The following is a 23,876-nucleotide window of genomic DNA, read 5'->3' as shown; positions in this document are numbered from 1 at the left end:
ATCCCTGTCATCAAACCGAAATCCGTTAAGAGGTTAAAAGTGGGCTTATCTTCTATTTTTAACTTTTCACCCTAACGGTTCTCCTATCATAAAATCTACATTATATCCATCATTTTCATACCACTGTGCTCTCCGTTTATGGAGTGGCCAATGCAAAGAGCGTCATTCTCCCCCCCTCACTCCAAACAAAAAAAAAAAGAAAAAGAGAGCCGCGACAGACCAAAAAGAGCACCAGACAGTGGGGGGGGGCTAAAAAAAAAAAAACGTGGTAGCGCTTACGGAAGAGGGGGACGGATGGACAATGCTGGGGGGGGAAACTTAAATATGTTATTGATAATTAAAGTGGGCTGCTGCTGTTGCTTTCCATTTGTTGTTTGCTTGTTGCTCTGTATTTGTTGCAAACAAATGCAATAATTTTCAATTTGCATTTGGGCCCCCAAAGAGCTAGTTTTCACTTGGCCCGCAGCTGTTGTTGTTTGTTGTTTTTTTTTTTACCTGCGAAAATAAAAGCCAAAAGCGCGTGCCAAAGAATTAAAAGCGATAAAAAAAATGAAAGAAAAAAAAAACAACGCAACTCTCGAAATTCGAACATGAAGCGCGCTGATTTCGCTGCCGACGTCGCAGGTAGCAGCGCTGCTGCTGCTGTGTGTGTGTGTTTGTGTGCGTCCGCTTTGGTTTTTATTTACTTTGTTGTGTTTTTTTTTTTGTGTTTTTTTGATTTTGTGTTCTGTTATCGGGCAGCAAATTGAAAGCAATAAATACTTAATTGTTAGCTTGTTGTTCTTGTTTCTGGTATTGTTTTTGTTGCTGTTGTTGTTGTTGGAGCTGCTTAATTACGTAATACGAATTTATCTTTTTTTTATTTTGGGGTTTTTTTTTTGAAAGAAAATGCAAAGCCTGTAAGAGAGGTCGGTCTAAGGTCTAGACTTTCGCTAAAAAAAAAACAATTAATAAAGAAAGTGATCCAGTTTTTTAGAAGTTCTTTTCGGTATTTCCCCGCCGCCACACTACACACACTGGCTCTTGCTGAATCATCGAAATAATTTCATTCGGGGAATTTCTCTCTCGATTTTATAAAAATATCAAATGAGCTGAGCATTTTTGTCAGTTTTCATTTCAAAGAACAATAACAATCGTCATCATCCGTCTTCGGGTGCCTTAATAATAGTACATAAACAACAAAATAAAAACAAAGATCTGACACTTGCCCACTGCCCACTCGGCCCACTGTTCGCTCATGAACTGCTCCCCCACTTCCCCATCTCCTCACCCTCCCACACCATCGCTCGTCTCATCTTGTTTGTCTCTTTGTTTGAGTGCAAATTTGCATTGTCTCTTTGTGATTGCCACGCTCTTATATACATACTTATGTATGGTGGGGGCGGGGGGTACTTACAGACACTGGACTGCCGAAACTGACCTCACTGTTGTTGTTGTTGTTGTTGTTATTGTAACGGAACATTCTAAAAACCGTAAATTGAGTTGAACTTGTACTTGATAGTGGTGGTGGTGGTGGTAGGGGGTGTAAGAGAGAGAAAGAGAGAGGTCTGACACTGATTTTGAATTTATCTTAAAGATAGTCAAGGATTAAATATTTAAATATTTTATTTAGATATTAACCCATGGTTTTTTTTTTTGGGTTGAACTCGGATATCTTTTAAATAATATTATGGAAATTATATTTAAGTTTCCTTAACTATCTATGGTTTCAATTTTTAACCGAAAGTATCTTTGAGATAAATCTCACTATCTCCTAGAGGGTTAATGGTGTCTACTAGGCTTATAAATATATTATTATTATTGCCTTTACCAATTACCTCAACTGATGCTGATTGTCCTAGGAAGTATTTAGAATTTTAAAAAGCCACTTGCTTGTTGCCTCTTCTGTTTTTTGTTGTTGTTTTTCTTTACATAATAAAAAATGCGGACAGACAAGCAACAGCAACTATCAAAATTATGCCCCGCACGCCTCCACAACAACAGCAACAATAACAGTGAAGAAAAAACCCCCAAAAGCCACCCACAACCACCCACTGACCAGTGTTTCGTTTGCGTTTTGCTTCCGTTACAAAAAGCGTTTTGGGGGCAGCCTGGTGCGGTGGACAAAGGGGAGGAGGGGGAGCTGCCAAAATCTTTGCGCTACTTGCACACACACACACACACATACACAAACAAACACACATATCCTAAGGCACACGCCGAGACAGGGGCACGCGGCCATCACGTAGGCCATCTGAGGGCACTCTCTTAAGTGTCTCTCTCTCTCTCTCTCGGCGAAGAGAGCGCGTGCTCTCTTTGGCACCGCTACTTCCGTTTCAATGTGAACATCTGTGCACTCTGCCGACGTCGGCAGAGACATACTGTGGTGGGCATGCAATTGGCTTACAATAGATTCTATAATTTCTTTAAGATTTTGTTTAGTTTTCATAAAAAATTAAATTTCAAGGATTTATGATAAATGTTAGTCACTTTTTCTACTCTACTTGCTTTGCCAATAATTTCCCTACAACTATCAGAAAATCAAGCAAGCAAATCTGCCATTTAAATTACAATAATTTCAAAGCCAACTAGATCTAGTACAAATAAATGTCTTACTTCCATGACCACCAGTGTAGGTTAGCGGCGGCACCATCTTTTCATTCAGCGTTCGCATGTTCCGTTTGCCGCTCTTGACGCTCACGACGACGTTGCAAGAGAGCGCAAGAGCGAGCTCTGCCGACGCTGGCGTAGCAAGAGAGCGGACGACGGTAGAGGCGAGTATCAAAAAGCAATTGTGTTTACAAAAAAATGTCAAAAAGTTTTCGAACACCGACGGATGCGGAACACTACTCCGAAAACGGTGCGGAAGAAAACAGACCGAAAAACCTTTCGTCGACTTAGCCACGCGCTCCCAATTACGCTCTTTCACTTCGTAACCCCAACTTACACCGCGTCGTCCCCACTGTTCGCAAAAATCGCCGCATCAAAGAAACAATTTAAATAAAAATCATTTTAAGAAAAATAAACATACAACAACAACAAAATATATAAGTTTTGCAATTTTTGTCAATTGTGTGCCTCGAATGAAGATCAACAACAAAAACCAAACAACAACAACAACAACAAATCAAAGCTAAATAACAAAAGCAAACATACAACAAAAATTTAAGAAAAAAAAAACACTACTAGTGGTCTTGCAATTTTTGTTGCATTTTTTTTCCTGTTGAAGCAATATCAAAGTGCAAAAAAATAAAAACAAATTTACAAAAAAAAACTAAAAATTCAAAAGTCCTGGATTATTTTGAATTAAAAAAAACAAAAACAGTATTTTGTTTTGGGAACAAAGACAAATGCAAAAGAGCAGCAGCAGCAGAGCCCCCCCGTAACGGTAACCAAGCAAAGTGAAATCTCACGCAAAAAAAGGCAAAAAAAAAGAAAAAGCAGTAGCTGAACGAACATAAAAAAAAAAAAAAACTAAGCGGCAGACAGAAGAAGAAGCAGCAGTAGCAGCAGCAGCAGCAGCAAGTGCAAGAGAGAGCGCAGCAAAGAGAGTGACAAAATAAAAAAGAGAAGAAGCCGCCGCCGTCGGAGTGTGTTTTTTGCTTCCTGATTGAAAAAAAAAGAAAATCAAAAATCAAACAAAACAAAGAAAAATCAAAAAAACTCCTTCAGGCGAAATAAGATTTGTTTTAAAAAAAGGAAGAAGATATTGTGTGTTTAATTCACACACACACATAGTGAGAGAGAGAGAGAGACAGCAAGAAAGACGCACATACACACACGTAGAGGCGCAATGACCTTGCCGACAAACACAAATGCAACACCAAACGACGCGGGCAACGGCAGTGGCAGCGGCAGCGGCAGCGGCAGCGACGACGACTCAGACATGTTCGGACCGCCCCGCTGCTCCCCGCCCATGGGCTACCATCATCATCGGTCGCGCGTGCCAATGATCTCGCCAAAGTTGCGGCAGCGGGAGGAGCGCAAGCGCATCCTCCAGCTCTGCGCCCACAAGCTGGAAAGGATCAAGGACTCGGAGGCGAATCTGCGTCGCAGCGTCTGCATCAACAACACCTACTGCCGCCTCACCGACGAGCTCAGGCGCGAGAAGCAGATGCGTTACCTCCAGAATCTTCCCAGGTTAGTACCGATCCATTATAATACTACTTTTTTTAAACATGATTGGTGTTTTTAAGAGGTATTTAGTTTTTACGACCTATCTAAGCGAAAAAGCATGCTTTTTAAGGAAAAAAGTGATAAAAAGCATGCTTTTTTAAGAAAAGAGTGATAAAAAGCATGCTTTTTCTCATAAATAAGTAAGAAAAATCAATCTAATGTTATATAGAGATGATAAAAACTCCAAAAACTCCCAAAAAGCATGCTTTTTCAACAAAATAGTGCTAAAAAGCATGCTTTTTCACAAAAACAAGCAAGGTATAGGTAATCTATAGGTGCTTACGATTATTATAACTCTTTAAAACCCCTTTAAAATCCAAAAAAATCACAAAAAGCATGCTTTTTCAAGAAAATAGGGCTAAAAAGCATGCTTTTTCAACAAAATAGTGCCTAAAGCATGCTTTTTCTTAAAATTCATTAGGAAAAAGATATCTATAATCATTTTAGAGATTATTGTTATTATTATAACCCTTTAAAAACCCTTTAAACCCCAAAACTTTTAAAAAAGCATGCTTTGAAAGCAAATAATGCCATTCACAAGCACAGTTGACATCAAGGCTTGTCATTTTGTTGCCAGCCTACCTCGTTTTTGTAGTTTCTTTGCTTGAAATTGCAATTTAACAAATCATTTTCGTCACTTAGTGAGGTATTAGTTGAAATATTATTTAAAATATATACTAAAATAAGTAAAAAGTAGTGATTTACAAGTATAGGGCCTAGTTAGTTACTCAATAAGCGATTTAATTGCCCTTTTTAACGCTGTCTGGTTGTCTGGGAGTGGTGTGTTGTGTGTATTCTGAAAATTGTCATTAATTCACATTTAACCTGATACATTCGATGGAACAACAACAAAAGGCACAAAACCCTTTCATACCTGATACGGTATGCATGTAAATTTTGCGAAATAAATTAACTCGACTTGCTTGGGGTGGTAGTGGTGTCTCAATATTATTTCAACCTCATCACGAAGGGGGCATCTGGTGCTTGCGTTTTGCGTGTCATGTGAACTGTGAACTTGGGGGCGACGCCCACGCGGCGGATGCTTGATTTGTGTTTGCCCTTTAAAGTGCGTCGTGCGTATAAATACTGAGATACACAGATACACAAATACTCAGATACACAGATACACAGATACAGATACAGAATGTGGCGTGTGGGCTGTTGAGGCTTAAAGGGCAAAGGAGGAAGAGCGATGCGATGCGTTGCGTGGCATTTACGGCAGTTAAATCCGTACAGTAGACAGATTCGATAATGCAAGGTGTTGAGATACAAGATACAATGACAATGTGTGGGCGGTGATGCTAGTTGTTGACAGATAATAACTACCTGGCTAATTACAGTTTGGGGAGCAAGACCTCTACAAAATAACATTCCAACAAAAAATAAAAAGTATGATGCAATTATATAGTGTTTGTGTATGGCTTCCATAAGGATGACTTTCCTGTCATGATATTGCAATGTTGCAGCAACAATCCGACAGATACAGATACAGATACTTTACTACCACAGCAGACCCCAACATTCAGGCCAAAAACAGCAAACCAAAGCAAAGAAAAGCACCAACTACAACTCTCCATCAACAAAAAGCGAAAAAAAAGCAAAGCAAGGCAAGGCAAAACGAAGCATAGCTAAACGCAGATACTCAGATACTCAGTCGGATACTCAGAGATACTCAGAGACATAAAAAAAAAAAGAAAAAAAAAAGCGGCCAGCACGAAACGAACACCAAAAAGCCAACAGCGAACCAACAATGGAAAAGCAGTTGCTGGGATTTTTCCAAAAAAAAAAAAAAAAAAAAAAAAAATTAATGATTTGGAGAAGGGCCAGCAGGTCCCAGCTATGTTAGCAATTAAAAAATATTATTACAAATAAATTGCCATTAAAAAATAGATGATTAAATAATCAATTGTTGGAAAATAAAGCAAAAATTGTATAGATATAGATGTATAGATAATACAAATAAATCTAAATTGATTTGCTTCTGCTTGGCATACCATTGCTTGTCGATAACTAATTGAAGTACAAAGATAACAGCCCAACATTCCACTTAACAACAAACACACACACATATATATATATATATATATATATACGAAATCAATCAAAAAAGCAGGAACAAAATGCACACGCATCCAAAAGCAACAACCTTCGAAAGCAAAACAAAAAAAAAACACAACGCAACAAAAAAGAAATCAAAGCCACCAAATGGATATACAAATATATAAAAAAAAAACAAAAAAAAAACATGTACAGACATGCATGTATGCGCGTTGCTCTTTTTGCTTGTCTGGACTTGTTCAAATGCTCTTTCCAAGAGAGGTTAAGACGCTGCCGCATAATGTACCGCTTGTAATTTGAAAGAAAGAAGAATTAGAGATGTGCATTATGGAAATTAATTGATTTTTGAGTTTTTAAAAATGGAGTTTGCTTTAAAAAAGCCAAAAAAGAGTATCCCCAACTTCGTTATAATTTATATTTTCTGCTTAATTTTATGCCCATGCTTGTGTGCTAAAAAAAAAAAAAAAAAAAAGCGTTGCGCTCGTTGAAATAATCACGTTCCACTTGCAACAAAAAGCAACCACAATAATGACAACAAAAGCAACAACAGCGAAGTGATGATAGCCTAATGCAGTCTTTGTTGTTGTTCTTGTTGTTGCACCTCTATAAGGCACATGTCAGAAACAACAACAACTGTAGGGAAATAATTTAAAAAAATAAAACGATTTTTAAAGAAAAGTAATTGTTGGGACTTGTGCCAGCATCAAAAATCATAATAATTTCTATTTCTATTCTCTCAGTGTAACCAGCCGCAGCGGTCCACTAATTGCCCGTTATCAGCTGCTCCATATTCTTTGTTTCTCCCAGATTCGCATGCGCTTTGTTGTTCTTTTGTAGCGCATGCAGTTTGGGAGCTTTGGTGGAGCTTCTGCGCAAGCTCTTAGGTTTTAGTACTTGTAATTCGGTTTTGTTGGGATCGGCCGCTGCCGTTGTTTTGGGGTTAAATTGACCCAATAAAATAATTGAAATTGAATTGTGGATTCTTTATTAATTCGGTAGCTATCAAAACGCTGATAGCTCAACAGTAATAAAGGACGAAGATGTATCTTTGTATCTTTATGGGGAAAAAGATAATCATATTGTTGCCGGAAAACTGCTGCAAATGGCGCCCAACGTGAGGCGCACACGCCCCCCTTTTTAGTTTAAAATGCCCACCTGCTGGCCATATATCGCCCATCACCATCGTCATAATGATCATCATTATTATCATATTTGGCATGCTTTTTTTTTTTGCTTGCTTTCTTTTGGGCCGTTGATTCGTTAGTTGGATAGTTGCCTTGTGCTTTGCTTTCTTTCTTTCATCGGACCAAAAGGAGAAAACAAACAAACAAACAATCCAGCATACCGTTACACCTTGTTGTTGTTTGTGTTGTTGTTGTTGTTTCATTGCGAAGTTAATTCATCGCCGATTTTCCTTTTGCTCCCCTCTCTCCCTCTCTGTCTCTCTCTCTCTCTCTGACTCTCAGGTCGTGCTTTGCGTTTCCGTTTTTTCTTGCTTTTGCTTTTTTGTTTTTTTTTTTGTTTTTTGTGACTTTGCTTTTGACTTTTCTGCTTTTGACTTTTGTTTGACATGTTTTCTCTGTTCGCCCCTCTGCTTCACATGAAATATGCCATAAAGTGTGGAGTGATAGATATGCTTATGGTGCTTATTAATTTTTGTTGTTGTTGTTTTTGCTTTTCCTTTTCTGTTGCTGCTTCTGCTGCTGCTTCTCGTAGCAATCGATATTTTTAATTACAACAAAAACTATGTTAAACGGTGAAATTAGATTAGTAATTAGAAGTGGTATATAAAAGTATCTGACAGATACTATTTAGTATCTCAGTTTTTTGTGCAATCGGCAGCGGCATTTTGGAAGTTGGTAGTTATCCGTTCCGTCTACACAATATCCAGGCAGTCTAGGCTGCTCATTGCTTATGCATCCGTTTGCTCAAAACCCATTCAAAATGCTGCATTTTAAACACTCTCGACATTGCGCCAAAGGTGCACTGAAAAAAATAGCGATGACAAAAAAATATTATAAATATTTTATTAAAAAAATAAAAAAGAGAATTATAAAAAATATATATTTCCAAGCTTAACTATTAAATCTTAAAAAATGAAAATTATTTTAAATTTGTAACTGTGTAGTTACAACAACAATAATAAACACAGCCCCCAAGCTCTTATTCAATAGCTTACCGAATCTCCTCTCCAATCTGCGCCTCCCTTTTCCCCACCCTCTTTCGCCCTCTTTGTGCTTGTGCTTTATGCTCAGCTCTCTGCCTCTGCCTCTGTCTCTGCCTCTGCCTCTGCCTCTGCCTCTGCCTCCGCCCAACCACAGATACAGATACTCAACAGTAGACATCATCATCATCAGTAGTTGTTGTAGTTTTTCTTCTCTATTATTTTTTTATATATATTTTTTTATTTTTTATTTTTTTTTTTTTTTTGTGTAACCCACTCAGGCCGCCCCATTTTGTGGCGTCGTCGTAATAATTTCGCGACTGCGACGACGTTTTTATAGTTTTTTTATATTTTTTGTGCTTCCCCTTCTTGTTTCTGTTTTAGTTTCTTCTTTCTATTCGATTGTTATCTTCGTGTCGTATTGTTGTTGTTATTGTTTTTTAGTTGATTTTATTGTTGTGATTCCGATTCCGATTCCGTCGTGTGCCAGACGCTAGTGACTGGTGGCTAGTGCTGGTGCTGTTGCTGTTTTCATCTCATCATCTATTCGGTAACGCGAATTGCACCACCACCACCAGCCAGACAGCCCAGCAATTTAGTATTCCCTTTGTCTCCAAAGCCTTCAAGCCGCCCTCTCACTCTAACACTCGAAGAAAAAAGAGATGACAAATAATCTTTGATCTTCGATATTTTGAATAGTGTCATCACTAAGTGCATGATCTATTCTTAGTGATGTACCAAGCTTGCCATTATCATTAGTCATCATGTGTCATCTCTAACTATTTGAGATATCTTTTATTTCTCTTATTTTTTTTCAATTATTTATCTCAGTGTAGAAAAGTTGCGTCTTGGAAATGCATATTTTGTTGCTGTGCTGCCCTTGTTATTGTTTTTGTTGTTGTTGTTGTGAACTATTTAGAACAATTCGATTATACAATGTTGACTGAGAATTGTGGAATAGAGATGGCCTGAATGAGTGGCTCTCGCTCACGCCGTTTTGTTTTTGTTTACCCGTTTTGTATTATTATTATTTTTTTTTAATTGTTTTTCAGTTTCCCGCCCGTTATAACCTTGCGACACGCGCGCAATTTTCTGCCACCCGCACCCTCTCTTTAGCAGCCCCTCCTGTTTTTGGCCAAGTTATCAGAACCAAACCCACTAACTGATAAGCTGGGCAGATGGAAAGATAGTTAGTTAGATAGACTGGCAGGCGGATGGTAACAAAATAAATAAATAAATTGTATTAATTGAGGCGTGTGAATTGCATGATATTCAGGTGAACAAGGTGATGGGGGTTTGATTTGTTTTCGAATTTTATTTTATTTTCAATTATTACTTGGAAAAAAAATAATAATAATAAGGAGTGCAGTGGAAACGAAGCGTATCGAAGCCATCGAACCGAACCGAACTTGGGTTTTTTTTTTGAAGAAGAGGAATTTTGTGCAGGTTGAGACATGTTTTGTTTCTTTATTTTATTTGAGAGAGGGTGAGAGGGAGGGGTGGAGAGAGGAGGGGTAGAGAGGAGACTGTGGAAATGAAGTTGTCTTTGACACGACACTGCCATCGCCCCATGTGGCAGGTTGGCCTGTGTGGCGCCCCCCCTTGTGGCACATATTTTTTTTGTTTTGCTCCCTTTTTGGGTAGCACACCCCCCTCCCCTACTGTATCCCTTTGGCATCGCCCCCTGGCTCTTCCGCTCTTCCGCTCTCCGCCCTCGCCCTCAAGTCTCTCCGCAAGTCAAAAGCGCGCTCAATGACCCCCAACAGCGTCCTACATTCGCGACTTGCCGCCCCTCCCTCCATAGCTCCCCTTTTGGCTTTTTATCCCCTCTTCACACGTTCGTTTTGTCTGCCGCCTACCGCACCGCCTCGCCTCGCCCCGCCCCCCCTTTTTCTTTCTTTGCTTTGCTTTTTGCCTTGCTTTGTGTGCACTTGTCGTTTGACAACGTTTTCGTCTTTCTTTGCCGCTTTCGCTCTTTTTTTTTTTAATTTTTTTTTTATTTCAACTCACATTGCTTTCCCTCTATGCCACGCCCCCTATGTTACAGCTCCCCCTTTGGGACCCTGTCAAGTGCAGCTGGAAAATCTTTTTTTCCCCGTTATTTTTTTTTTGTCCATCCCTATGCCTCATTTCGATTAATTTCGATTAAAAAAAAAAAAAAAACAGGTCATTCGATTATTTTCCATAGAACTCTTATTATTATTCATCCATTTATTAACTCTTTCGGCCCAGTTAAAAATCAAACAAAAAGTTAAGTAATAACGGTTGCTTAAAGAGCCTTGAACTGGAAACCCCCCAAAAAAAAAGGGCGGGGAGGGGGGTGGGAAAGTGGGCCGTAAAGGTTGACCAAGTTTGTGTATTTTTTTTTTGGTTTTGGTTTCGGGAGGCAAAGATTAACGCGTAATAAGTGTGCCCCAATTTCAAGGGGGGTGGCAGTGGGTGGGTGGTGATGGGCCAGTGGGTGGCACAGAAAACAAAATCCAAAAAAAAAAAGTAAACGCCACGCGACGACCATCGAAAACGTGCGCAAAACAAAAAAGCAGATAAGACAGCCAGACGAAGGACAACCACAAAGAAACAACAACAACAACATATATATTATTTCTTTTTTTTTTTTTTGCAAGTTTGCTGTTGAGTTTATCGGTCGCATGCCACATGAATATATATCATAATACATACATATCGCTTACTCATAGATATTATAAAATATTCCGAGTTCTTTGAGACAGATAACCCCACAGCATGACTGACTAATTGAGAATTATAGTCTTCCGACTGACTAATATCGTCAGACTATCGATATGACTAATTTGTGTCTAAATATTCGGCATTAGCACTTGTCATTAACATGACTCTGGGCTTAGATGACACGTGGAGTGGTTCTAATCGAGATATTAACCTACAAAGTGGTTTTTAGATTGATATTTTATCGAATTACTATCGATTGCTATAATTAAGTGACTGAAAATCATCTGAAAGTTTCGATCTGTTCACAATTAACCGTTAGAGGCTTTAGATGACATTCAATTACTATCGTTAGCTCATCCCTAATGGTATATGGTCATACTCTTATTGAAATCTTATCGAACTACTATCGATAGCTAAGATTAAGTGACTAAAACTCATCGATATTAATCGGTTAGCTTACACTTTCCCATAACTAACCGATAGAGACTTAAAATTGGATACTCTTAATGAAAAACTATCGATGTTTATCGATTATTTCGATTTCTTATAGATTTATGGCATCAGGGCTTCAAAATTGGTGTTAACCCTTTTAAAGCCTAACCTTTTCCATTCCCCATCGATTGGATGCAATTAGCCCCCCCCCCCCACTCCCCCTATTTTTGACCCTTTTCTTCTTCTTCTGTCTTGTGTCTTGTCTTCTAACTCCGCTTCGTGGGCCACTTGTGCAATCTTCCGGCGAGTGGTCTCCCCTTCCCCCCCACCGTCTTTTGGCCTTTTGGCACCTCATTTGGTCAGTTTTCCGTCGTCCGTATCTCTTCCTCTTTCCTTCTTATTGGCCACCTTTTGCTGCTGTCGCTGCCACTGCCTCTGCCTCTGCTACTGCCACTGCTGCTGCTGCTGCTGCTCCCATTTTGTTTTGGCCGTCCATCATTTCAAGTTAACGGTTGCGCGTACGAACAAGCATTAAAAACAACAACTACAACAACAACGAAACTAACACACTTTTTTTTTTGCTTGGCTCCATCCTACCTCCCCACTCCCCCTTGCTACTTCTTAGTTGTACGCTTTCTGGTTTTTTGGTTTCTATAAGTTGAGCGATTTTTTTTTTCTTCTTCTCCGTTTCAGTTTTGTTTCGTTTTATTTTTTGTTGTACAGATTCCTCCATACTTTCGCTTTTTATTTTTTTTTTGTACTTCTCTTTTGTACGGCAGTCCACGCCGCCCCCCCCCCCCCCCCCCCCCCCCCTCTGTATTGGCCCTGTTTTTTTTTTTTTGGGTCCCTTGGTAAGACCGCTTGCCATTCTTGTCAGTTATATTGCCGTATATTTTGAGCATTTGTTGCTCTGTAGCTTGTAGCTTTTAATAGTCAGCATTGACATGCTCAGCTGCGCATTTTAATGCGTTGTTTTGTCGCTTTGCCCCAGCCCCCCAGTCCAAGCCCCAGCCCCCGTCCCTGGCCATCCATGGCTCCCCTATCCCCGCTTAAGAGCGGCCCTCCACCCACCTGTACAGAGAGAGAAATTGCAAAAGAGAGGGAGAAGGAATATGAGGTTCGAAACTTAGGGATGAGAATTTATTTATTTTTTATTTTTTTATTATTTTTATAATATTTTTATAATACTGTATTTATAGTATAGCTTATAGTATTATTTAGTATAATTGAGTAGGTTTATTATTATTATTTATTTTTTGAATTTATTTTTTATTTGTTTTTTTTTTTTTAATTTAATTTTTTTTTTCAGTGCACTTCTATTACTTTTCCTTTACCTTATTTTAACATTATTTTTTTGTGTTTTCCTCTCCAGCTGGTTCTTCTTCTTATAACTGTTTTTTTTTTTATTTATTTATTTTTTTTTTTACTTAAAATGGTTGCCATATTGGCTGGAAAAGCAACAAGAGAGGAGGGAGGGAGGGAGACCCGGGTAGATGAAGCTTTTATTGAAAGAGAAATTAACTGAAAATTTACTTCGCTGCTGGTCACCACACAGTTGTTGGCCCAGTTAATTAAAAGCGGATCCCCCATCCCTCCCTGTTCCACCCCGCCAAGGTACAACCCCTCAAGGCATGCCTCCCCCAACTCTCCCACCACCCCACCCGGCAAACAAATATTTCTGATGTCAGGGTTGAGTTTGAGTTTAGTAAGGGGGTGGTTGGTAGGAGTAGGGGGTATATGTATTATCGATGGGCGTTGAAATGTTTATGACAAGATTACGCCGTTAACTGATTTGAGGCCAATAGCCTGAAACTTCTGGGGAGTGATTTTTTGGTTGAAAGGAGGATTTGCCACAAAAAGTGTTGAAAAGTGGAGTATTAGACTAGTTAGAGGCTAAAAGTGGATTAGCTCTTAACTAGAGTCTTTATAACTAGGATTTCCTAAAGTAACTGATGATCCTAATGGGTTTTCTTGATTTTTAGGGTTTAATAATAAATATTAACATGATATATTATCTTATAGAACCTATTTTATAGAAAGAAATAGCTATGATAAGCCCTTAACCCCTACCAGCTCTATTAGCCGTACATTCTACGGCAGCGTCTTGTGGTTTCTTTGATTTTCTTGACTTCTAGCCTACTTATTTGACCCTTTCTGCTATTTATTATTTTATTTGGAGAATCTTAAACCCCTAAAGGCCCTACCTCTCTACTAGCCGTACATTCTGCGGCAGCGTCTTGTATTTTCTTTGATTTTCTTGATTTCTGGCCATCCAATCAGACCCTTTCCGCTACCAATTGTACTTTTATAAACAATATATTATATTTTTTGAACTCTTCTCCCCCCGTAATGCCATCATCGACCGTCGACTAACTTTCCCTTCACTTTCTCTCTCTTTTTGCAGAACCGACAGCTCGGCCGCCACGGAACTGGCACGTGAGAATCTCTTCCAGCCAAATATGGATGATGCCAAGCCGGCCACCACCAACAACAACAATACCAATATAAATAATAATAATAATAATAATAATAATACAACAAACAACAATACAAATAATAATAATAATGGAAAGTCCTATGGCGGAGAATCTCAGATGGGAGGACGTGTAGATTTGGAGAATCAACCGCCACAAGGTGGCGCCACCGGAGGACGTCAGTCTACATCACCGGCTGGAGCTTCAGCACCGACGGCAGCTGCCACGGCGCCCGTTTCCGTTTCCGGTTCGGTCTCCGCCACGGCCAACAATAGCCGGAAACGTCACCTGTCGAACAGCAATTTGGTCAACGATCTGGAGATACTCGACCGGGAACTGAGCGCCATTAATGCCCCCATGCTGCTCATCGATCCGGAGATCACCCAGGGTGCCGAGCAGCTGGAGAAGATTAGCCGGAAGCGATTGAGGAGCAACAGTAGCAGCGAGGACGAGAGCGATCGTTTGGTGAGGGAGGCCCTTTCCCAGTTCTACATACCACCGCAGCGTCTCATCTCGGCTATTGAGGAGTGTCCTTTGGATGTGGTCGGCCTTGGGATGTCTGGCATGGGAATGGGTGTAGGTGTGGGTGTGGGCATGGGTATGGGAGGAGTTGGAGTGGGAGTAGCGGCCGGAAATGGAACGGGAATAGTAGCAGGCGCTGGCGCCGGCATCGATGGTCCCAGCAGTAAGCGAAGCAAACTGTCCACCGGCAGTGGGGATCATCATCATCACCACTTGCTGCACCATCATCTGGAGCTGGTCGACTTTGATATGAACCAGAACCAGAAGGACTTTGAGGTGATCATGGATGCCCTGAGGCTGGGAACACCGACGCCGCCGAGCGGCGCCAGCAGCGATTCCTGCGGCCAGGCGGCCATGATGAGCGAATCGGCGAGTGTCTTCCACAATCTGGTGGTCACCTCCCTGGAGACATGAAAGTATCAGTAAAGGGAACTCCATCCTAGTAGCCACCATCCATCCCGCCACTCCTCCCCCCCCCCCCCCCCCCTCCCCATCTCCTGCAGCAGACAAAGATTTAAAAAAAAAAAAAAAAAACAAACAAAAATTTATTATGGTTTTGTATTTAATCTTAAAAGAAATATAAGATTATAGAATTAAATGAAAAAACTTAGGCTATGACACATTAAAATTAATAAATTAGAATTAGTAAAAAAAAAATATATATATATAAATATATATATTATATTTAGCGAGCCAGTATTACTCATTATTTGGCAATCGCAGTTTGTACAAAAAAAAAATCAACAAAAACATAAAAATCCAAAACTTAAAAAATTAAAACAAAAAAACTTAACTTTTAAGTCGCCGCAGCAGCAAACAAAAAATGAAATCAAGACAAAAAATAAAAAAAAAACAAAAATCAAAGAATTTGTAGTCAAAACAGCAGAAACAAAAAGCACATTTAAAAATAAATAACAAGAGAGAACAATTTATAAGTTAACTTAAAAAACAAAAAATACTAAGAGATCTTAAAAAATCATAAAAGAAAGCTAACAAAAGTTCAGTTGCGGTTTCCATTTCGGTTTCCTAGAAGCTCCATTAATTAAATACCTTAAAAAAAAAACCTTAATTAAAATTTATTTAAAAAAAACTTCCAATCAAAAGTAAACTTAAAAAAAAAGCCAAGAACATTCCAGGGTATTTTTTTTTATTTTTTATTTTAGTTTTTATGAAATACCCATAACTTGGCTTATCAGACCTGGAGCCCCCGATTTGTTACCGAATTTTTGTTATATCTCATTTAAAAAACAAAATTAATAATATATTTTAAATTTTTAATTAAAAAATAACCCGAAGAAGTTCTCCTAGTCACACAACAACAACAATAACAAAAAGCACATACAATCGGCAGAAAAGAAAAAAAACATAAAAAAAAAGGTTTCATTTTCGTCAATTCCAAAAAAAATTTAATTAAAATTTGTTCCAATTTTTTAAGCCCCTCTTACAAAAAAAAAAAAAAACAAAAAGTGAACAAAAAAAACTGAGAAAACAAAATTAAATAGAAATTTTTTGAGGAAAACAAAAACTTAAAAACAAAATATTATACAAAAAAAGTGCAATTAGAATTTTTTAAAATATTGAAAAGCAAGCCTAGAAAACAAAAAATTAAGAAAAAAAAACCCAACAAAAGTGCATTCAAAAAATAAATAAATCGGGCAAATTAACAAATTATATGAAAGTAATATTAGAATTAACAATTAAAAGCAACAATTTTTTAAATGTAAGACAACAAAGAAAAAAAAAGATGAAAACCGCAAAAAAATAACAATTTTTCTTCGAAAAAAAAGAATTATGGCTGTGATAGAATTTTAAGTTTTTTTTTTTGCTAAAAAAAAAAGAAACAAAAAAGTTATAATTATATAAAAAAAAAAAGCAAACAAAAAAGTACTAGAAAGAAAAAGAAAATACTAAGCATAAAATCATGAATATTATGATCTATGTGTAAAAAATTAAATGAACATTTTTTTTTAGTATTAATTAAGAGGTAAAAAATAAAAACGAAAACAAAAAAAAAAAAGAAACCAAGCAGAAGAAAGAGAGTGAGAGTGTCGAGGGGCACTTTCTTTCCCGCGAGAAGAGAAATGGAGAAAAGCCAAGAGAATCTCCTCTCTCCCCGAACTTTCGCTAGCTTGGCTTTCATTGATTTTTATATATATATATAAAAAATATCTAAAAAAAAAAAATACATACATATATATATGTTATTTTTTTATTTAATTTTTTCTATAAGACGCCTCGCCTCGCCTAAGCTTTCGATTTCGTTTTCGTTTCACATTTCTCGCTTTTGTTTTGTTTTTCTCATTCACACGTGTACGTCTTTGGCCCCAAAAAGAAATCGGACAAAAATATATATATCGGACATAATATATATTCTACTATGATATACTCCCTTCTGTTACCTCCTTAAAAAAAAATCCAAAAATAAAGATCCAAAATATATGTCGGGAAAGTCCAAGACTCGAAGAATTTATAGTTAAAAAAAAAAAAAAGAAAATCGGAAGAAAGCGTTTATTTTTTATACAATCCTGTTTATCTTTATATATTAGATATATTTTTTTTTTTTTGAAATAATGTACCTTAAGTTTATTTTTTCATATTATAATTATGAAATTACCAATTATTATTATTATGATTATTATTATAATTGTGCGTTTTTTTACGAACTAGACGAATTACTTAGATTTTAGACGAACATTACGCCTATGTATTTTCCATTTTAGTTAATATTTCTTCTATACAACATTATCTATAGTTTAAACCAATATATACATTATAAAGTATTCTGCCCCGATCTCTCTATATATATTGGATCGTACTTGCAGACAACAAACAAAAAATACAAAAAAAAAAAAAACTATTAAGCAGCAAAGGCAAAAATAAATTATAAAAAAAAAAAAAATTCAACAAAAATTTATGTTTTTATTTATTTATTTTTTTTTTTTAGATTTTCTTCTTCTTTGTTTTGTGACCTTGGTGTTTCTTTTCGGATATATCTAATCCGTAGCTCCATGAGATCATCATCGTCATAATGGGAGCTCTCGGAGCGAGTTCCGAAAAACAATTTCTGTGTCTCTGCGGCTGACCTAGCCCAGGGTTAGGCTTTTGTTGTTTTTTTTTTGTTGTTTTTTTGGCCAGTTTGGGGGTCAAATTGTATTGAAAACAAAAAAGAGTGTTCCGTTGACTGCATTCCATGTGTTTGTTGCCTCGAAATATATTATTATAGATGGGTTTTTGGCCAATGTCGAACACGTTCAACGACTTTCCGTTTTGTTCGGGCTTGAACCCAACAAAAAAAAATTATCCACTTTAATATTCCTTCTCTCAAAAATATATATAGAGTCTATAAGAGTATATTTTTTTCCGATTTTTGTCAGAGACACTTGTAGCTTCGTAATTATAATTTGCCAAACTGAATAATACCTCTTAATCTATGGACCAGTCTCTTTAGCACATACATATACATATATACATACATATATATATATATATATATATATATTCATAAACTATATATATAAACTTGATTTATTTCTATATCTGTAGTTGCAACAAAGTTTGATAAAAAGTTTCAATTTTTTTGTTTTTATTTTTTTTTTGTATTTCCAATTTAAATGTTCCAGAAAAAAAATAAGAAATAATGATTCAAACTTGATAGAGAACATATATATTTATATATATACCATAATATATATATAAATATACTTAGTATATATATACAAAACATGAATATTTAAGGATACATAAGTGCTTTTTAATGGAATATATAGACCGCAATGAAACATACAAGAATCAATGTTTTCGATTAACAAATGACATATAAACTAAATATACAGAGCCTAGTTGTACGTATTTATTATGAGTTGCTTTTAGTGTGATAATTAATTAGCAAACAACAAAAAAATAATAAGTGAACCAGAAAACTTGCAAATAAATCATAAGCAAAAAAAAAAAAAAAAACAGAACAATTAATGGTTTTCCTTAAATTAAATATATTTTTTTTTTCAGTCGGTACTCCCTAAATATATAGCCTCTAATTCTGATGGAATATCTGCATATCTGCCTGGTAGATTATCTTATTGATTTGAAATTGTACCATACTCCGAATCCGAGGAGTATAATTTCTTAGTTTACAGGCCACATATTTCATATAGTACTCGGTGTCGTTATGTTCCGGATCCTTATCCGTTGTATCCGGTTGCAGGAATGGCGCTGCCTTATCTTCCTCGTCCTCTTCCGAATCGTCAGGGGGTCCTTCTTCCTCTCCAGCCTCCTCTGTTAAATCCTGGACAGGGTTATCATCTGGTATATCTCCATTTTTAGTTGCTTTCTTCGAAGGACTCTCAAATTCGCTTAAAAACTCCACGAAAGCCGAACGTTTCTGGGGATTATCCTGCACGAATTCACAATCGCTGCCTATATCCTCGAAATCCTTATCCGAAAATGATCCATAGCTATTTTCCGAAAAGCCACCCTAAAAGAGTTAATTATTAATTATAATGCTTAATTATTTTTCATATTTAACAATCAGAAACAATCAGAAAATCTTTTGAAATAAAAACTCCAAAAAATTTACTTTTAAAATCTCCAAATTTTTCTCAAAACGGAATATACCGTAAGTCGGAACACTCTCTCATGCTTCGATAAGTTCGTGCAAGAGAGAGAGACCGTCGCGGATAATGTACCTTAGTCTTATCGCTCTCATTCTCATTAGAGTTGCAATTCTTCTTGTTATTGTTGTTGTTGCTTCTACTGATAGAGTGTTGACTTGGCGGGGAGAGAAATGAGAGGTGAGTAGCCCACCAGGTGCGACTGATGGTGCCGCGCTTTTTATGCAACCGATGTGAGTGGATCATGCTATTCATCTTTTTTTTAACCTCAATTACGTGCGCCTGCATTTCGGCGGCGATCCTCATCCACGCCTCCGTCCTGGCCGCCCGATGTCCAAACGATAGATTCTCTCTGTTCCATAACAGCTCCTGGTCCTGGTAGGCTCGGATCAGCTTCAAAGTCTGATCCACATTCCAATAGCCCTGATGTGGCACGATCTCTTCCTGGGCACAGCTCATTAGTTTGGAGTTTCAGCTTTCAACCGTTTGTGGATAGATAAAAAAAAACAAAAGCTCCAACAACTTTACGTTGCGAGCGAGTGATTCCAACTGAGAGCTGGAAAAGAATTGCAGCCTCGCACTCTATTCTCTCAGTTCTTTCGCAATCTCATGTGGCTCGCTCGCTCTTTCCGCCAGATAACTCTCTTCTGGAGCGGAGCAATGTCCAATGAAAAAAGTTCACTTCTCTGTCCGCAGAGCTTTGAGAGGCCTAATCCCTTATTTGTGACCTGATTTGAAGGGTGCCCCCCCCACAAATTCCAGATTAATATTGATGTCCATGTGGCCCCCTTCTGATAGCCGTATCTCCTCGAATATATATCCGATCGGAAAAAGGCATACCTTTCTGAAATCAGGGATTCAAATACCCCAATCCCTCATTTAAACCCTTTCCTAAATATGGTTTTCAATTTTTTCGATTTTTTCCAAGGGGTACCCTTAAAAATGATCGATTTCCGATGATGTCCATTTTGCCCCCTTCTGATAGCCATAGCTCCTCCAATATATATCCGATCGGAAAAAGGCATACCTTTCTGAAATCAGGGATTCAAATACCTTAATCCCTCATTTAAATCCTTCCCTAAATATGGTTTTCAATTTTTTCGATTTTTTCCAAGGGGTACCCCTTAAAAATGATCGATTTCCGATGGTGTCCATTTTTCCCCCTTCTGATATAGCCATAGCTCCCCCAATGTATATCCGATCGGAAAAAGGCATATCATTTTGAAATCAGGGATTCAAATACCCCAATCCCTCATTTAAATCCTTCCCTAAATATGGTTTTCAATTTTTTCGATTTTTTCCAAGGGGTAGCCCTTAAAAATGATCGATTTCCGATAGTGTCCATTTTGCCCCCTTCTGATAAGCATAACTCCTCCAATTTATATCCGATCGGAAAAAGGCATACCTTTCTGAAATCAGGGATTTCAATACCTGAATCCCTCATTTAAATCCTTCCTTATAAATCGTTTTCAATTTTTTCGAATATTTCCCTTGAAAATTCCCTTTTGTTCCCCCATGGGTGTGAATCATTTTTATTTGAAACCCTTCTGAATACTTTTACTCTTAATATATCTTTATTTTTAACACGCTTCTATACCCAGTAATCGTTCAACACAAGAGTATATTGGATATATACTATATCTATAGTATCTTTAAAACAAAACCTGAAAAATCGGGCGAATTTTAGAGGAGTAATACCCATATTATTCTGGTTTCCTTCTCAAATTTCCCGAAACCCTAGAAGTATGCAACAAATTTGATTTATTTTTGACAGTTTGGTGAAAAGGAGAAGAGTACCAGGTATCATATAGTTGGGTTTCTAAACTTGACTAAAATACAAAAATATTTCTAAATTATGAAATGAATAATGAACTCGATAAGGGAAATATGTAGGGTAATTGTGAGGCTTCCGGGTCTAGCGATGTTTTGGGATTATCTTAATGAAGACATTCCAGTTGGAGGGCCATGGGCCTCTTGGATATAAAAGAGCCACCAGGAGTCCCAATACCATCAGTTTTTAGGAGTGTAAAGTTTTAAATTAAAAGCAAAAGATGATAATAGTTTGGGTTCTATTGTTATGTGGTGTTTTGAATTCTATGGCAGCTGAGGATGATACTCAGGCAGGTTAGTCCTTCCTTCCCAAAGTCCTTCCTTCCCAGAACTAATAGATCTAAAAACTACTTCCGCTAAAACAGTTGATCCAACTACAGCCCGTAACGATCCTCTGGAGGAGGCCGATGAACTGGAAACCTCCACCCTGAAGGCATATCTCGCCCAGTACGACCGACAGTGCAGTGGGAACAGTGAACTGTCCAGCTGGCTGGAAAGAGTCCGGCGGGCTTCCAAAATGAGCAAATACAAGCTGGCCGAGAAGATTCAAATCCGGATCGGATTTGAGGTCTATAACGAGAGACGGATAACGTTGGAGGCGGAAATCGATGATCGGATCGAGGATCTGGACAGTCTCATTCCACAGCAGGAGCCCAACAGCAGGTGCTCCATTTTCTACCAACGACAGAGGAATCTCCTGAAGAAAGCCAAGACCCTTACGAACGACAAGAAGGAGCAGAAGTTGAAGGAGAATTCGGTCAGTTGTCCTTTTGAGGATTACGATGATCTTCGGAATGACAAGGAAGAGATCGAGGATGTGTCGGAAGAACCTCTTCTAGTTAATAATGGATGCTAGGATATCTGTATCCTTTTCTTTTTTAAAGTGGTGTAGGGTATAAAAATGATTTAAAGTCTCCAATCTCCTAAAGAAACCTCTGATCCTTTCTATTCCTCCTTTCCCCTTCTAAATAAAAAATCTCCTTTTCCGATAAATATTCAATTCTATTTTTATTAAACTCGTTGTGATAGTCGTGTGTCCTTTTAGTAAGCAGATCCTTGACTGCAAGGAGCTGGGCTGAAGACGCTCTGGCAGCTGAAGACGTAGCTCTTGGGGCAGGGTGGAGCTGGAACAGAGACTCCTCCGTAGGAAGGAGCAGCTGATCCATAGCCTCCTGCTGTCCTGGCCATTCCCAGCATATCCATATCGCGAGCATAGCCGGAGGACTTCGAGGGAGCTGAGTAGCCGGAGGACGAGGCTGGGGCGGAATAACTGGGCGAGGAGGATGGGGCTGAGTATGAGGAGGCCTTTGGTGCGGAATAGGATGAAGATGCTGGTGCTGAATAGGATGAGGATGCCGGAGCTGAATAGGATGAGGATGAGGATGCGGGGGCTGAATAGGGTGGAGCTGCCGGGGCTGAGTAAGATGGGGCAGCAGGAGCTGAGTACGATGAGGATGAGGGAGCGGGAGCTGAGTACGATGGAGCAGCAGGTGCCGAGTAGCTTGGAGCAGCTGCAGCCTTAGGGGCTGAATACGCTGGAGCAGCTGGGGCTGAGTAGCTGGGAGCTGCGGGTGCGGAATAAGCTGGTGCTGCAGGAGCAGAGTAGGATGGGGCGGCAGGAGCCGAATAGGATGGAGCAGCAGGAGCCGAATAGGATGGGGCGGCAGGAGCCGAGTAGGATGGGGCGGCAGGAGCCGAGTACGATGGAGCCGCTGGCGCAGAATAGCTAGGAGCAGCCGGAGCAGAGTAACTGGGAGCTGCAGGAGCTGAATAGGCTGGTGCAGCTGAAGCTGAATACGATGGAGAAGCAGCAGGAGCTGAGTAGGATGGAGCAGCCGGTGCAGAGTAGCTGGGAGCCGCTGGAGCCGAGTATGATGGAGCCTTTGGTGCTGAATACGATGGAGCAGCAGGAGCTGAATAGCTGGGAGCAGCAGGAGCTGAATAGCTAGGAGCAGCTGGAGCGGAATAGCTAGGAGCAGCTGGAGCAGAGTATGATGAGGCCTTGGGTGCTGAATATCCAGAAGATGCCGGAGCAGAGTAGGATGGAGCTGCAGCTGCCGGTGCTGAGTAACTTGGAGCTGCAGGAGCTGAATACGATGGAGCAGCTGGAGCTGAATAGCTAGGAGCAGCTGGTGCGGAGTAGCTAGGAGCTGCCGGGGCCGAATAGCTTGGAGCTGCGGGTGCCGAGTACGACGGGGCTGCCGGGGCTGAGTACGATGGAGCAGCAGCAGGAGCTGAGTAGCTAGGAGCTGCCGGTGCAGAGTAGCTGGGAGCCGCTGGAGCTGAGTATGATGGAGCAGCTGGCGCTGAATAGCTAGGAGCAGCTGGAGCCGAGTAGCTAGGAGCAGCAGGTGCCGAGTAGCTAGGAGCAGCTGGAGCCGAGTATGATGAGGCCTTAGGTGCTGAATATCCAGAAGAAGCGGGGGCCGAGTAGGACGGGGCCGCTGGTGCCGAATAGCTTGGAGCCGGAGCCGCTGGCGCCGAATAGCTTGGAGCTGGAGCCGGAGCAACTGGGGCGGCGTAGCCACCTTGGGCCTTTGGGGCCGAGTAGCTGGCCTGGGAGTTGTAGACCACTGGAGAGGCGTACGCCTGGGCGGGAATATCGCGAGCGCGGCGATCCACAAAGCCGAAGAGTCCCTGCTCCGGAAGAGCCGTCTCCTCCGCCGGCGACGCGACAGTGACGGCCAGAAGGCAGCCGAGGGCCAGAAGAATCTGCAGTCTGTGCTGGAACATGGCTAACCGGGTTGTGACTGGAGTGGACAGTAGTGGAGGGGATTTTATTGGCCAAGTGAAAAAAAAAACAGATCAGCGAAATTTCGAATTCAAAAGTGTTGCGAAATAACGGCTCCATTTAAAAATTCGCTGGAATAGATTGTTTTCTTCAATGATTTATTTTTATTGCGAAGAGTTGAGTTGGCGTTGTATTTTTAATTATTTTTAGTTGAA

At 39.3% G+C, this 23,876-nt stretch overlaps 4 protein-coding genes across 4 annotated transcripts; 2 read left to right on the top strand and 2 right to left on the bottom strand.

The window, feature by feature from the left end:
* Positions 1 to 2,754: 2,754 nt before the first annotated feature.
* LOC26514270 (probable serine/threonine-protein kinase DDB_G0277165) lies at positions 2,755 to 18,450 on the top strand. The gene is made up of 2 exons (XM_032453403.2): positions 2,755 to 4,119; positions 13,902 to 18,450. The coding sequence occupies exons 1-2, from the start codon at positions 3,773 to 3,775 to the stop codon at positions 14,905 to 14,907; spliced, it is 1,353 nt and encodes a 450-aa protein (XP_032309294.1). The 5' UTR covers positions 2,755 to 3,772; the 3' UTR covers positions 14,908 to 18,450.
* An 8-nt stretch (positions 18,451 to 18,458) lies between these two features.
* On the bottom strand, positions 18,459 to 19,677 carry LOC6504873 (vacuolar protein sorting-associated protein 13-like protein). The gene is made up of 2 exons (XM_001966464.4): positions 19,176 to 19,677; positions 18,459 to 18,964 (listed from the first exon to the last, which is right to left on the bottom strand). Exons 1-2 carry the CDS (start codon positions 19,557 to 19,559, stop codon positions 18,524 to 18,526), a joined length of 825 nt encoding a protein of 274 aa, XP_001966500.1. The 5' UTR covers positions 19,560 to 19,677; the 3' UTR covers positions 18,459 to 18,523.
* Positions 19,678 to 21,084: 1,407 nt separating this feature from the next.
* Positions 21,085 to 21,923, top strand: LOC6504631. Its single transcript, XM_001966463.4, has 2 exons — positions 21,085 to 21,224; positions 21,296 to 21,923. Exons 1-2 carry the CDS (start codon positions 21,152 to 21,154, stop codon positions 21,784 to 21,786), a joined length of 564 nt encoding a protein of 187 aa, XP_001966499.2. The 5' UTR covers positions 21,085 to 21,151; the 3' UTR covers positions 21,787 to 21,923.
* Positions 21,912 to 23,688, bottom strand: LOC6504872 (DNA-directed RNA polymerase II subunit RPB1). Its single transcript, XM_001966462.3, has one exon. It carries the CDS (start codon positions 23,661 to 23,663, stop codon positions 21,972 to 21,974), a length of 1,692 nt encoding a protein of 563 aa, XP_001966498.1. The 5' UTR covers positions 23,664 to 23,688; the 3' UTR covers positions 21,912 to 21,971.
* Positions 23,689 to 23,876: the final 188 nt, after the last annotated feature.

This window comes from Drosophila ananassae, chromosome XL (assembly GCF_017639315.1).
Source record: "Drosophila ananassae strain 14024-0371.13 chromosome XL, ASM1763931v2, whole genome shotgun sequence".
Taxonomy (NCBI): domain Eukaryota; kingdom Metazoa; phylum Arthropoda; class Insecta; order Diptera; family Drosophilidae; genus Drosophila; species Drosophila ananassae.
The sequence above is the reverse complement of the archived record's forward strand: the minus strand, read 5'-3'. Positions and strand labels throughout refer to the sequence as shown.